The following is a 14,856-nucleotide window of genomic DNA, read 5'->3' on the forward strand; positions in this document are numbered from 1 at the left end:
CCAGCTACAAAGAACCTCCCTCCAGACGCGCTCTTTCCCCATGTGCCTCAACTCTTCCCCCACCCCAATCCTACCCCTTTCCTTGTCAAAACAATAATTTGTTGTGGCCACAGAATATCACAGACCTGTCACTGGAAATTGGGGAGTGGGGGGCAGGGACTCTTAGGTCAGCACTGTGACCCTTCGCTGAGAATTCGTCCACATGGCCTCTCCTAGCTTCTCAGTTGTCCATCTACAACGCAGGAATTTAAGAGCAAGTTGGGTGAGACAGGAGTGCTAAGTCACCCTTGCCATTTTCGCAGAATATAAAAGACATACCAACAAACTACCAAAAAGGGTTCCTTGTAAAATATGATCCTTGCAACTTCATAACAAAGGTATAGTTGGGCAGAGCATAGGCTGTCTATGTCAGAGCCTGTACTGCACCAAAGTGTAGGACACCCCCAAGCTACCCCAGTTTCCGAACCAGTGATAGACCCACAGGAAGGATGTCCTCTAAGTAGGTCAGTCTATGGGAAGAAGCCTTTTGTAGATGAAGCACTGAATGTCATCCCTGAGACACACCTGCCATCTTTTCCTTCTTCAGATTTCCTACTTGGGCTACTTGCTGCTGTTCAATTATGTCATCCTGGTGCGGATGGATGGATGGCCATCACCCCAAGAATGGATTGTCATCTCCTACATTGTGAGCCTTGCATTGGAGAAAATACGAGAGGTGATTCTTGAAAAGTCTTGTCCCACCCCCTAATGGCTGAGTTCAATTTCCGATGCTAGTAATGCAGAGTTGTGTGCAGATGACGGCTCCCAGGGAGGCGTCACCATCTCCAGTCACTCCATTTGCTTGTTTCAGATGTATACACCCCCTCGCGCTGACTGAGTTTCAACTCATAGTTCAAAACGCAGGGAAAAATAAATGACATAATAATAGAACTAGGTTTGAATATGTAAACGAGCTACACCAAATGCTGCCAGCTACTTGAGATGAGCCAATAGTTCCAAATGGGCACAGATTTTGGCTGTCTTTTGAGACCTGAGAGCTAAACTGGAGTGATACATGAGATTGCACTTTTTAAAAGATGTGTGTGTGTGTGTGTGTGTGTGTGTGCATGTGTGTGTGTGTCCCACACACGCACACTCACACCCTTGCCTGCACATGCGCCTGAGAATGCATGTGCCCGTCTGTGTGAATGCACCCATCCATGTGGGTAGACTTGCCCATGCTCTCTTAGGTTAGCTTCATTTGTCTACCTTCAGGTTTGAAGCAGAGTCTCTGAAATGAGCCTGAAACTCACTGTTGTAGTTAGACTGGCTGGTGGGAAAGTCTCTAGATCCCTCGCTCTCTGCAACATTCCTACCCTCATCACAGTGCTAGGGCTATAGGCACACACCACCATATCCAGATGTTACATTACTTCCAGACATCCGAACTCAGGGTCTCATGCTTGCCCAAGAAGCACTTCACCCATAGATCCTCCTCCCCAGCCCTAGGAATAGCATTTATGCTGTAACTTTGGACTTTGGGTCACACTGTGCACTTGCGCAGTTGGTCTCTTGTTCACAGCGTGCATGGAAGAGAGGCCTGGAGGCCATAGGAGAAGGAGCTGAATAAGGCGTGGCTTCAGAAAGAGGCTGTTCACAATGTAATTCCACTGAAAGAAAAAGAAAAAAATCCTGAAAGAAGGGAGAGGAGTTGCTTACCCATATCAGTTGTTCGGCACCAAGCATAGCAGTGACTCCAATTACCCAAGGGCAGGCCTCCCAGAATGGGGCAGGTGTGGGCCTAACAGGAGCACCTGCACCAAATGGGTGGCATGCCCACCTGGTGAGAGGTTCCAGGGAACCTGGGTGGGGCCCAGAACAGCTGCTGCAAGCAGAGGGGCCCAGTTTCTAAAAGAAGTGCTGAAAAAGAACAGACACACTCCTACACGGGACATGGGGGAGTGGGGGTTAGCCAAGAAGGCAGTTTCTTCAGGAAGCGGAGGAAACACCCCTGAGGATGGGTCTTCTGCTGTCACCCACAAGTCTGAACTTAACTACATTCACTCCCAAACAGCAAGTTTTCATCCTGGCAGAACAGGAGCTTAAAGTGAAAAACCACACAGTACTGATTGCCGATCTTTTCCCTACGGACATAGAACCAATACTGTTGCTTCGTAATTACTGTTACTTTGTACTTACTGTTGAGCTCATCCAGTAGAGTAAGTGTGATGACTGTCACTGGTCAAATGACAGCTGAGCAATCAAGAGTGCTGGGAATTCCTTCTCTACCCCACCCTCTTGCATGACTCCTATTGCTTCTCTGGCTCGGTTCCATTAGATTTCTGTGGCTGTTACAATCCAGGACTTCCCAAAGGGCCTGTCTTATCATTATATAACGTGTACGATGCAGAGGTGAGGAGACACATATGTAGGAGTCAGAGGACGATTTTGGGAATCCATTTTTGTCTCTCTACCTTTACGTGGGTCTCAGGCAACCAAACTCAGGTCACCAGGCTTGTATGACAAGTAAGTGTTTTACCCACTGACCCAACTTGCTATCCCTCCATCAAGATCTGGATCCTGTGACTAGTTACAGGAGAGACAGGGCAGCTGTCGGCCAGTACACATGGCTTGCTGAGACATGGAGCCCTTCTGTGTTAGTTTATAGTCAGCCAACACTCCACTGGCCCTGGAATCCCAGGATCTCTCCATGATTTCCAAAGCTGAAGGGGTACCCTGGCATTGCTGCCTTGTGCCCTGTATGCCTCTGCTGTGTCTGCCATGACTTTATATGCATGACTCTGCTGGCTGAATAGTTTCCACTTTATTCTATGTGGAAGTGTCCTATTAGTCAGCGGTGACGCAGAAAAAAGGATATCTCAAACAGGAGGGGAAAATCTGGTTCAACTTTCCCTGACTTCTCATGTCTAACTTGAGAAGGAATTTTGGCAAGCCCATGTTTCCCAGTCCCATCCAGCCATCCTCTGCCAGGTGGGTCATCCTTCTGTGGTGACAGAGAACTTGTCCCTACTCTAGAGTTGTCTGTCCTTCTGTAGAGGTCTGGAATGTGAGCCAACAGGCATGAGTCCAGATCATTAAAAAGGGAATCAAAAGGCAGCTGCTCTAATTACAGCCAGAAGGAGACAATTTGGAAGGCATTTCCTGCGTCTATGAAACCCGTGCATCTAAGAACACAGAGGATTCTGTGGAATTTCCCCCTCTAGATATACCCTCTGCCAGAAAAATTCATGTGCAGAATTCAGTGCCCTGGCCCTGACTGTCCTGGCACTCTTATCTTTCCAAGAATCTAATGATGATAAGGTTTCTAATAGGATCCTCTCAGCTTACTGCTCTTTGGGGTTTACTTGTAGATCCTCATGTCGGAACCAGGCAAACTCAGCCAGAAAATCAAAGTGTGGCTCCAGGAGTACTGGAACATCACAGACCTCGTGGCCATCTCCATGTTCATGGTTGGGGCCATCCTTCGTCTCCAGAGCCAGCCATACATGGGCTATGGTCGGGTCATCTACTGTGTGGATATCATCCTCTGGTACATCCGAGTGTTAGACATCTTTGGTGTCAACAAATATCTTGGTCCCTATGTGATGATGATTGGAAAGATGGTTAGTAACAATTCCCCATGAGTAACCAGATAACTTGGCATTAGAGCACCAAACCAAGCTAGGGTGTGGCTTCCTTTGATTTCGTTTCAGTCTTTCCTTTGCAGCTGGCTTAACACATGCAATTGCCCTGCATGCTGACATCTTCATAAACTCCAACAGGAAGGCATGGGTTGCACATTTCCTATGCATGCCCTTACATAGACATTTATCTCTTACTGTGCACCAGGGACTTGATACATGGCATCTTCTTTCTTCCATGTCATATTTAAACTTAGTGTGATAACTACATTTATCAAATTTGTTCTGATTCGATACTGATTATATTTCAATAGTAAGAGAAAAGAAAATGTCCTTTGCTTTTCTAAGAATCTGCTTTGCAGTCCCAGGACATAAGAGAGCCTAAGTTCTTAGAAGTAGTCAGAGTTCAGTAGCAGGTAGCTGGGGAGTGATTAAGAACACTGGCTGTTCTTCCAGAAGACCTGGGATCTATTCCCAGCATCCACATGGTGGCTAACAACCATCTGTAATTCCAGTACCAGGAATCAAACACCATCTTCTCGCTTCTGAGTGCACTATATACACATTACATAGACATACATGCAGGCAAAGCACACATACACATAAGATAAAATAATTTTAAATTTAAAAATTAATTCGGCAACAGTTGTATCTCTATATACTTGTTCTGCATCTTGGAAGCTAGAACCATCACAGAAATGATTCACATCAGAATCTGGATTTCATGTTTTAAGAAGTTGCATCCATTTTAGAAAGCTCTCATAGTAAAATTCAGATTGATAACTCCCTAGCCTTTGGCAGAAGTCAGTGACAGTGAGACCTAAGGCTGGCCCCTACCTGTAACCCAACAGTCTTTGGTTCACAGGCTCCATCCTGGGGTGGCTATGTTCTTTGGGTGATTAGTATGAGAAAAATCCATGATGACATTTATTTCAAAACAGGTCACAGAATGTGAGACTGCTCACAAACCAGTAAGTTATTCCTGACTACTAAAATGGATTGTGTTAGGACTAGTCCCAGAATAAAAAGCCATCTTCTAAGTTATATAACAATCAACTCATGGGATAATAGAATAATAATTATTAACTTAATAGAGCCAGTGGGTTTGAGCTACAGGACATATGATTTAGTTAATTCCAGTAAGGACTCTTATACTCAGAGGTGTTCAAAATTAAGGATTACAGGATCTAGAGAGATGGCTAAATGGTTAAGGGCATTGGCTTCCAGAGACTCTGAGTTCATTTGAAACCAAGCAGCCTCATGTTGGCCCACAACTATCAGCAACTCCAGACCCAAGTGATCTGACACCTTCCATTGGCACTACATGTGTGTGGTGCAGACAGACTTATAGGCAAAGCACCCATATACATAGAAAAGTGGTTTTGTTTAAATTGGGAGTTATAGTAGTTTAGCACCGGCAATGCAGCTCAGTACCTGCCTAGCACATATGGTTCAATTCATAGCACCACATAAAAGGGAGGAAATGGCATTTATACCAGCTTAGCACCCGGAGCACTCAGCATTCATGTGTGTCCTCACAATTCTTCATGTCTTTACTTCCAAAATGGATTCTCTTTTGCTGTTGTTCCTAAAACCTCTCATGTTTTCTGATATGAGTCATTCCTTCCTCTATTTCCTTGTCATCTGTAAGGCAGGGTCTTTGCTAGCCCTGGCTGGCCTGGCAATCATTATGTAGACCAAAGTAGCCTCAAATTCACAAACCACCCCCGCCCCCATCTCTGTTTTCAAGTGTTGGTGTGCCACCATGGCCAGCCCCTTCTCCGTTTGCAGTTATAATTACCAGAAGAGCAGCTGTGTATGGGTGTGCCTTTTGTTTTTTTGTCACCATAAATAAAATAAAACTTATAAAAGAAATTGTATATTACAGCTCACAGGCATGGTTGGCTGAGCCTGTCACTCTGAGTGTGTGTCAAAGGAGTCCCTCGTGTCACAGTGCATGTTAGAGCAAGCATGCTTACAGAGTAAGCCTAGGAGAAGAAAGAGAGGGAGGTAATGAAGTCCAACCCTCATCCTGAGTCCTTAAAGACTTCACAAAAGCCAGACGTGGTGGCCCATGCCTTTAATCCCAGCACTCGGGAGGCAGAGGCAGGTGGATTTCTGAGTTTGAGGCCAGCCTGGTCTACAAAGTGAGTTCCAGGACAGCCAGGGCTATATAGAGAAACCCTGTCTCGAAAACAAAAACAAAAACAATAACAACACACACACACACACACACACACACACACACACACACACATACCTCTCAAAGGTCTCAGCTCTATTCTGAGGATCAATAGTGCCAGCTTAAAAACTAACCCTGTAACACATGGCCTTTAGTGTTGGCTATTCTAGATACAAACTCAAGAGCATAATTCAAAATTGTGAGAGGCATTCTAGAACCAAACTAGAGTAATGAACAGCAAAAGGAAAGGAAAGGAAAGGAAAGGAAAGGAAAGGAAAGGAAAGGAAAGGAAAGGAAAGGAAAGGAAAGGAAAGGAAAGGAAAGGAAAGGAAAAAGGAAAGGAAGAAGGATCCCGTGCAGATGAAGGCAACAGGGTTCTGGAATAACGCAAATGCTTAATAAAGGACATAAAGAGCCAGTGGATGAGAAGGGACGAGGGGAAAGCTTGCTTCATCATAACTAAAGTTACACCTTTGGGGAGCACAATAGCGTGAGCCAGTGTGAACGTGGTCCAGAAGTCGAACTGTGAAAACCGTGTTCTTCCCGTGCAGATGATTGACATGCTCTACTTTGTGGTCATTATGCTGGTTGTACTGATGAGTTTTGGAGTGGCTCGGCAAGCCATCTTGCATCCGGAGGAGAAGCCTTCCTGGAAACTGGCCCGAAACATCTTCTACATGCCATACTGGATGATCTACGGAGAGGTGTTTGCAGACCAGATAGACCGTAAGACTAGAATTCATAGTAAGACTCTCTTCCCTGCTTCCAGGGCAGATGATCAGTTCCAAATTAATGGAAGAGTGCTCATTAATTTGGAAGTAAAGTATTTTTTTTTATTTCGTCATACACATTTGATGGTTTTATGGAGAAATAAGTACAGACTGAAGTATAGATTTTGAAGTATCAGCTATTTTTCTCTAAAACCCACTCTCTAGAGTTCTGAGTCTCACTTCCCTTGAGCTGTTGGCTGTGATATCACATGATGTAGCCATAGATATTACATTCATTAACTCACAACAACTATAGTTACTTGTACAGGGCCCACGCCAGACCAGGACTATCAATAAGTCAAGGAAATGGGATGGGTTCACAGGCCCCTACCCTTTACCTCTGATCTATTGGCTATCACTATCAATAGACTCTGGGGAAGGGGAAGAACACTGTCTTTAGTTGTGTGTCCTCTGCTGAGCTCACCAGACTCCAAAGACTAGCGCAAAACTCATGGGCATACAGGTGGTCCTGATTAATCAAAGTGGGTCACAAAACAAATGACTAGTTATAAATAGGAGAGAGACATTTGTGGGGGTGGGTGGGGAGGTTGACAGGGGAGATAGAAAGGTGGGGATGTAAGTGGTCAGTACACATTGTATACATGTGAGAAGTTGTCTAAAATGAATTTAATTAAATATATATTTCAAGCAAGCAAACAGAAGGTTCTGGACTACAGACTGTAAGATTTTTATTGCTCATGTTTTTAATTATACTGGTTAATGAGAGATGATAAAGGGATAAACAAAAGACTATACTTTTTTCCAGTAACGCCATTAAGTGCAGGTTTTTAGTTCCACATCTGGCTGCTTCGCTGTCCCTTGGTATCCATTTGTGCTGATGAGGTTTTCACGGTAGGATTCAGGGAGTGCTTGGTTGTTCAACTCAAAAGTTAACAGGATCATCTGCCAGCAACACTGTGTCTTTCCAGTGCTTTAGCTCAAGCTGTGGCTCACAGACATATGACTAGGTAAATACTCATGACATCCATTTCTCAGAATTAATGATGGGCACTTCTATTCTAAGCAGATCATTGCTTCCCAGCATCAGCGTGTAACTCTCAGGCTTGAGTCTCTGTATCTCTTAGCAACAAATCAGCGCTAGTGCTGGTAAATTGTTTTACGTTCCTCTCAACCATCATGTTTTCTTTCCCTCCCTCCTGGGACGACTGAAACGCAACACACACTCCTCGTATCCAATGATCATCTAGTCTACGCCATGGAAATCAACCGTAAGTTCACGTGGAATTGGTGGGATTACGTTGAGAAGTGTTTCATTAAATAACCTTTTCTCTCAGCTGATCACTGATCCTCTAATCCTATTTTAAAACATGTCTTCAGTTTTCTCAGGCCAATACCTTTTTAGACTTCAAATAAAAGTAAGCAGACTATAAGTTCCACATTGGGATTATCCAATTTCCCTACTTTGGGAAATAGGTCTCTTAAGTGAACAGATTCAAACATGATTCCACAGTTGATCTGAGAGGGTGGCAGATACCCTCCACCCCACATCCGAACCAAAGTGTTTTCAGACTTAATGCACAATGCAGCTAAGAGAATAACAAGAAGACAGTGTCAGCTAATGGCAAACAGAAGACAATAGGCTTCTAACAGACAACACAAGAAGATACAATAAAGGTAAATGAGACAGTTTAATCATTGAGAACTTGGATATAATTGGGGTGTGGCCCAATTGTAGAATGTCTGTCTAGCTGTGCAAGCCCCTGTATTTATTTTTCTGGCACTACCAAACAAACAAAGCTTCTAAACGAGGTCGGGGTGAGTGAGAAAATGGAAATTACCTGCAAATACAACAAGCTCACTATCACTATCTCAGAGTGAAAATATAAGTTTTATTACCTTCTTCATATGATTTGATAGTTTTGCTTAGAATAATACTGCTTATGAAACACAGAAGTCAAAATAAGTCAAGTGTTGGGGGTAACTGTAATCCTAGCACATGAGAAAGTTAGAGACCGGCCTGGGCTACATAGTAAAATATATCTCAGAGTAACTAGGGCTGGGGAGATGGCTCAATGGGTAAAGTACTTGCCATGAAAGTACAAGGCCCTGGGCTCTATTCTCTAGAACCCATGTAAAAAAGTCAAGTACAGCAGCACATACCTAACAGGAAGGTCCCTGGGGCTTGCTGGTCTGGCCTCCACATACAGATACATGCATGTGCATGTACTATCATGTATGTATCACTCCAAAAGAAATAGGTAATTTAAAGCACATATTATAGATATTTGTCTTTTTGTTACATATACAAAAGAAGTTCCCCCTCTCCCCGCATTTTTTTCAGCTCCTTGTGGTGAGAATCTCTATGATGAGGAAGGCAAGAGGCTCCCTCCCTGCATCCCTGGTGCCTGGCTCACACCTGCCCTCATGGCCTGTTATCTCCTGGTGGCCAATATCCTGCTGGTCAACCTACTGATTGCTGTTTTCAAGTACGTATCATGACAGAGCATGTCAGAGGTCTCGTGGCTGTTGTCCACTGCTCTACAGATCTCTAATTCAGGTTATGGCAATACCTGCATATATGTACAGAGAAGTTTACTAAAGCTTTTAAAGGGACAGGGGTTTTGTGCGGTCCTTTTTTTCCCCCAACTTTAATCAATCTGGCTGTAGTCATGAATCAAGTGTCCACACTCAGATACATTTAAATTTACTCTCAGTTAGTATTTTAACACTGAAGGGAACATTTTAATCTAATGGAAATATTTTCATAGGCAGAAGTCTCCTGAGATAGAGAAGTCTTGAAGAAGGTGTGCTTTTCATTCACTCCCAGAGACACACAAAACCACTCACTCCACAAGCTGTGATTATTTTATACACAAAATAGCAAATCTTATCAGGCAACGTGGCTTAAATTACTAAGTCCAGCTTTTTATAGAACTGCCCATTTGATAGCCACCAAGGATGGTGACAATACTTGATACACGTTGAAAGATATATTTTTTACATTCTAAGACAGATCTGGGTAGTAGAAGCAAGGTGATCAAGGTGTTCAAAGTCACCCTCACCACAGAGCAGGTTCACGCCCAGCTTGGACTACCGGAGACCCAGGCTCAAAAAAACAAATAAAATAAAATAAAAGGGAGGAAGAAAAACTAAATATCTGCTAAACTTAAAGATATGGAAGAAATTCCCCCTAGAATTGTAAAGTCATGTCATATAACAAGACAAGGCATTGTAGAGAACAGGCCCCAGCTGCAGCTTGAGAAAAGAGTCTGCCATGGTCTCTAGATAATAATGGGCTTTCTTAAAGCCCCGGGGCTAGCAGACAATGCAGTCACATGCTGACTGGCTCCTGCTGGAAGCTAAATATGACAAAGATCACACTTACCCATATCCAAAATAATGTGCGTTCCAGTCGGGTAAGTTCAGTAATTAATCACCAGCTCATCTACAGCGTACAAACTCTTTGATTTGAATCAAATGTTTTAACTCTTCAAAGTACCTTTCCATATGTGGACTAGCATGCTGAGGAGACTTCTGTGTGGGTTTTTAAGAAAACAGTGTACACCAAAAGTCAACAAGCATGTGTCTTTGAGCATAGATAATCCACACTGGGATAGCGCAAGCAATCAGGTGACCAAGGAATCAGTCTCAGCAGATTATACCAAGTCTATCTCATGATACATTTTCACTTAAACCTAAGTAACCAATGATCCTGAAATCACAAGAGAAAGTAACTGTAACAATGTCTTCCTTTTAAAGCAATACCTTCTTTGAAGTCAAGTCAATATCCAATCAAGTGTGGAAGTTCCAGCGATACCAGCTGATCATGACATTTCATGACAGGCCGGTCCTGCCCCCACCAATGATCATCTTAAGTCACATCTATATCATCATTATGCGCCTCAGCGGTCGCTGCAGAAAAAAGAGAGAGGGGGACCAGGAGGAGCGGGACCGTGGGTTGAGTACGTTGGGGACTCTTCATTTCTATTTGTGGGCTAATTTAAAAAACAAAAGACACTTCCATAGCAACCTCAGCAAAATATTGAGGTGTGTGAAATGCATAATATCCAACTGCTGAATGCTTTAAAATGTTTCTTGGGTTTTTGTGTATTCTAGCTTTGCTCACTTATATTGTAGTCAGTGATGGTAAAGCCAAATCATGGAAGCCAGAGACTGACATTCCCAAAAGCCTTTCTTCTATATATACTTCCATATGCTTCGACACCCCTTTAAATATATTAATATATTCCATCTGAAAAGGGTGAGAGAAGAAGCTATATAAGCTTGGCTGCTTGTACAATAACATGCAAAACGTTTTTCTGTGAAAGCTTTTTGATTTCCAAGCAGACAGATGTAATTCACTTTGTCTTTCTATTTGAAATGTGACCCTTTTTGCTCCAGTCTTGGGGGGAGATGGAGAGACGGGGCGGGGTTTAACAACTACTTGATCAGGAAACTACCTGCTTACCCCTGGTGTAGAATTAAAGCCTAATCAATGCCAGAGTATAAAATTCTCAATGGCACAGCTAAACCGATCCTTCTCGAGTGGTTCTGATGTGCCCCACCGTTCTTCTCCTACACAGAGTTGTTCCTTAGCGACGAAGAACTGAAAAAACTGCATGAGTTTGAGGAGCAGTGCGTGCAGGAGCACTTCCGGGAAAAGGAGGATGAGCAGCAGTCGTCCAGCGACGAGCGCATCCGGGTCACAAGCGAGAGGTATGCCAGGCTCTGCACCCCACTCTGCGCAGGGTGTTGAAATTCATTTTAAATCACATGTAGTTGCTCAGAGTTCTTCTCCCTTTTCAAACTGTGTTTTAAAGACTCACTTCCCCCACTTCTGTAATCATGACGCACATTGTACATAAAAGTGAAAAATATCATTTGTTTCAAATAGGCAGAAAAAAAACCAAACCCATACTTCCTTCAGTGTGATGTTTACCTCAAATCCTATGTCAGCTACAGGAAGCCATCATCTCCAGCTTCTAGTGTGGTGTTGCTTTTGCCAAGCCAGTGGCCCACTGGGGACTGAGCTCCTCACCCTGCCTGTGTGCATATTTCCTTGCTGCTGCAGTGACAACCAGAACAAAAATAGGCTCCCACCTCTGGAATGGCATGAGAGTGAGATCTGGAAGGGCTGGGGCAAGGAGGAGGTGTGTGCTTCCCATAAGTCTCTGAATTGGGCAGGAGCTGTTCTGCAGACAGAGAAATCAGCATGATAGTGCTTAACCATGGATGGATGGATGGATGGATGGATGGATGGATGGATGGGTGGGTGGATGGGTGGTGGATGGGTGGGTGGGTGGATGGGTGGATGGATGGATGGGTGGAAGGATGGATGGGTGGATGGATGGACAGACAGACAGATGGACACATAAATCATTGAAGGGAGGTCAAGGAAGAACAGAAAGCTAGTAGTGTACCAGTCTGATCTATTTCTGTACCCTACACTGGGAATAAATAGCCAGCAAAGAAAAGGTAGGCAGCAACAATGAACTCTATCTATCTATATTTTTTTTAAATCAGCCTTGATGCGACCCTTTATTGCTTCAGAAAAAACAATGTAAGCTTTCCCAGATCTTGCTAGTATGTTGTTCATGAGTGTTTAACTAACAGTGTGGGTAGAAACAGATGCAGGAGACATGCCTGGGTGGGGGGCAGGCTCATCCTTATATCCTCGAGCACTTAGAAATAGTTTCCTGATAGAGATGCCAATGTATACTGAGAAGTATAAACATGATAGGATTTGAAACAGGTTCCTCAGCTAAACTTGACCAACATGAGCCCAAATAAGCTACTGAACTCACAGATACATCTCCAGCTCTCCCCCCAGAGTATGTGAGGCTGTTGATTCTACCCCAGCCCACAGGACTAGATACGCCTCTGACATCAGTCTCTGACCCCTCCTGGTCCCCATCACTTTGTAATGCAACGAGTCCAGACAGTGAAACGGAAAGGTTTCCTGCACCAACATTTAACCTTAATAAAGTACATTTTTAATAAGACTTTGAAATACTCAATTGATAGTTTTACAGTAGTTGCTAAGCTTCTAAAACATATGAATTATATCTTCATATGTAGTAAAAATTTTCCGTTTGGAAGTTATACATTAACTTAATTGTAATTGTCAGTCCTTCACAATGGAGATTGTGTTTGGTTTTGTTCTGCCTCTCTTCCATCTCCCTTCCCCTAGCATTGTTTGGATTTTTATCATTCTTGGACCAATGATTCATGAATGTAGTTATCAGTGCACTACCAAATTGCATTTTTCTCTTGGGGCTCTGTACAGACGTAATAGGTAAGAAAGCGCAGGGCAATACAAACACACCACTTCCTGTTTTCTTGGCTGAGGCCCCCACAGGAGAAGGGAACACATTCCTGCCCCTCAGCTTCCTTTTGCTGCTCTTTGCCAAGGCTGACTCACAGGTGAACGCTCTAGGGGAGAGGAGGAGCAGTCTTCCCAGTAAGCAGACCACCAGAAGAGCAGATGATACGGAGGAAGGGAAAGGATGCTTCTTGTCTGTACCTAACTTGAGGCACTTGTGGTTTCTTCTAAAACAGACATTCGTGTATTTGGAAATTTCTGCCAATTCTTCCACCTCTTTAATTTACTCGATCAATTCATTTCTGGACCATACTTGGCGTTTGATGACTGCTCTTTCTCTCAGTGATATCTGTGTCTGCCATCAGGTGTGGGTTCGGGTCTGGTCTGCTGAGGCATGGACCAGACCTTCTCTGTTGCCCGAGTACCTTTGCAACACACACCGGGGAGTCTCGGTGCTTTTCCCCTGATGTGCTTACACAGAGCTTTGCACGTTAGGCATGTCCCTCCACACAGGGTCTGCTGATCATGTCAGCGTGGGGACTCAACTCATGGCTTCCTCCTGATTCTGGGAAATGAACATTAAGTCCTAACACTTACTTTTGTTATCAAATGTCAATATCAACGTTGTAACACCCAACGTTTAGTCCCTCAGAAAGCGATTTACGGTATGACTCAGTGTTAGATAACATAGCCCTGAGTTGAAGCAGAGGGTTCAACCCAAAGCACCACCAACTTGCACGTCATCTCTCATAGTTCCCTCAAATACAGGCAATGTCTCTGGGGCTCAAGGTTCCATAAATGGCACCATCATGAAGCTGCTTCGACAAGGCAGAAACTGAATGTCACCATGATTCCATGTTCCTTACTTTACACTTCTTTGGCTTCTTCAAGGCACCTTTGTCTTTCTGTCACAGGGGCTCTGCCCATGCCAATCCTTCTGCCTGGTCTACCTACACTACCTTCCCTACGCATCCTTTGAATCTCTGCTCAAAGCCAATGCCATATGAAAAAGTTTCCCGACCACTAAACACAGTTCACTGGCTCAAGGCCATTGAACCTTAAGATGCAGTCAGCATGTCTGGATTTTGCCCACCAAGATAATTCCACAAAGTATGAACAGAGTTTGATGAATGAATGAATGTTTATATCTTCTGACTTAACTACAAATCTCTAATCCATTCTCAGTCAGTTCGTTTGAGGCAGGTGATGAGACTCAACTTTGCTCCCTCCTGGTTCAATTTTTCTTGGTTTTGACTAACCAAACTAATAATGGCAGATTCTGATTCCCCATAACTTTCTATACTAGAGGTTTGGGCTTTGTGTGTTTGTTTTTAATTTTCACAGACTTGTGCATGAATCTAGTTATAGGACCTTCTCTTTACTCATTTTATGTCTTCTGATACTTCAAAATATACAGGACATAATGCAGCTCAGGAAGTATACATTTAGATGTAGTTGGTCCTGTAAGAAAGATGCTACAAATGGTCCAAACCATTAATAGCAGGTAGGTTCTGATTCTCCTGAGCCCTGTTAAGAGGTTGTCTGTCAGATTTGTGTATCTGAGTTAAGGTTTGGGATTCCTGAAGACTTGGTGGTTACTATTAAAAATGGGAAAAGCAAAGGACCATAGAATGCACAGCTTCCAGAACATTTGGTATCAGCTGGGCATGGTGGCACATTCCTGTAATCCCAGCACTTGGGAACTAAAGCAGAAGGATCAGTAGTCTGAAGTTCTTCTGAGGTTTGTAGTGAGTTCCAGAGCAGCCTAAAATATATACCAAAAGAACAGGAAGGGAGGAGTGGGAGGAAGAGGAGGAAGGGAAGGGGAAAATGGAGGGGAGAGGAGGAGGGAAGATAGGGAGGAGGAATGCTCAGTATTAGCAACACCAAAACAAGGGGTATTGTTAGCAAGCATTGTCTCTTTCCACAAACAGCAACAGCAAACAGCCAAGACTTGGGAACACAAGACTGTAATAATGTCCACCAGCTGAACCAAGTCAG

General features: G+C 43.7%; 1 protein-coding gene and 1 non-coding gene across 3 annotated transcripts in view; one reads left to right on the forward strand and one right to left on the reverse strand.

Moving 5' to 3' along the window:
* The window catches only part of Trpm1 (transient receptor potential cation channel, subfamily M, member 1), a 115,938-nt gene that overhangs the window by 83,235 nt on the left and 17,847 nt on the right, over positions 1 to 14,856 (forward strand). For both annotated transcript variants that reach the window (NM_001039104.2, XM_017322012.2), the window contains 7 exons: positions 587 to 715; positions 3,351 to 3,602; positions 6,354 to 6,528; positions 7,781 to 7,801; positions 8,875 to 9,019; positions 10,293 to 10,495; positions 11,117 to 11,249. In NM_001039104.2, coding sequence (NP_001034193.2) covers positions 587 to 715; positions 3,351 to 3,602; positions 6,354 to 6,528; positions 7,781 to 7,801; positions 8,875 to 9,019; positions 10,293 to 10,495; positions 11,117 to 11,249 — 1,058 coding nt within the window. The remainder of the gene's footprint in view (positions 1 to 586; positions 716 to 3,350; positions 3,603 to 6,353; positions 6,529 to 7,780; positions 7,802 to 8,874; positions 9,020 to 10,292; positions 10,496 to 11,116; positions 11,250 to 14,856) is intronic.
* On the reverse strand, positions 12,914 to 13,030 carry Mir6416 (microRNA 6416). Its single transcript, NR_105844.1, has one exon. It is a non-coding gene; the product is annotated as a microRNA 6416 (primary transcript).

This window comes from Mus musculus, chromosome 7, assembly GCF_000001635.26.
Source record: "Mus musculus strain C57BL/6J chromosome 7, GRCm38.p6 C57BL/6J".
In the NCBI taxonomy this organism is placed as follows: Eukaryota; Metazoa; Chordata; class Mammalia; order Rodentia; family Muridae; genus Mus; species Mus musculus.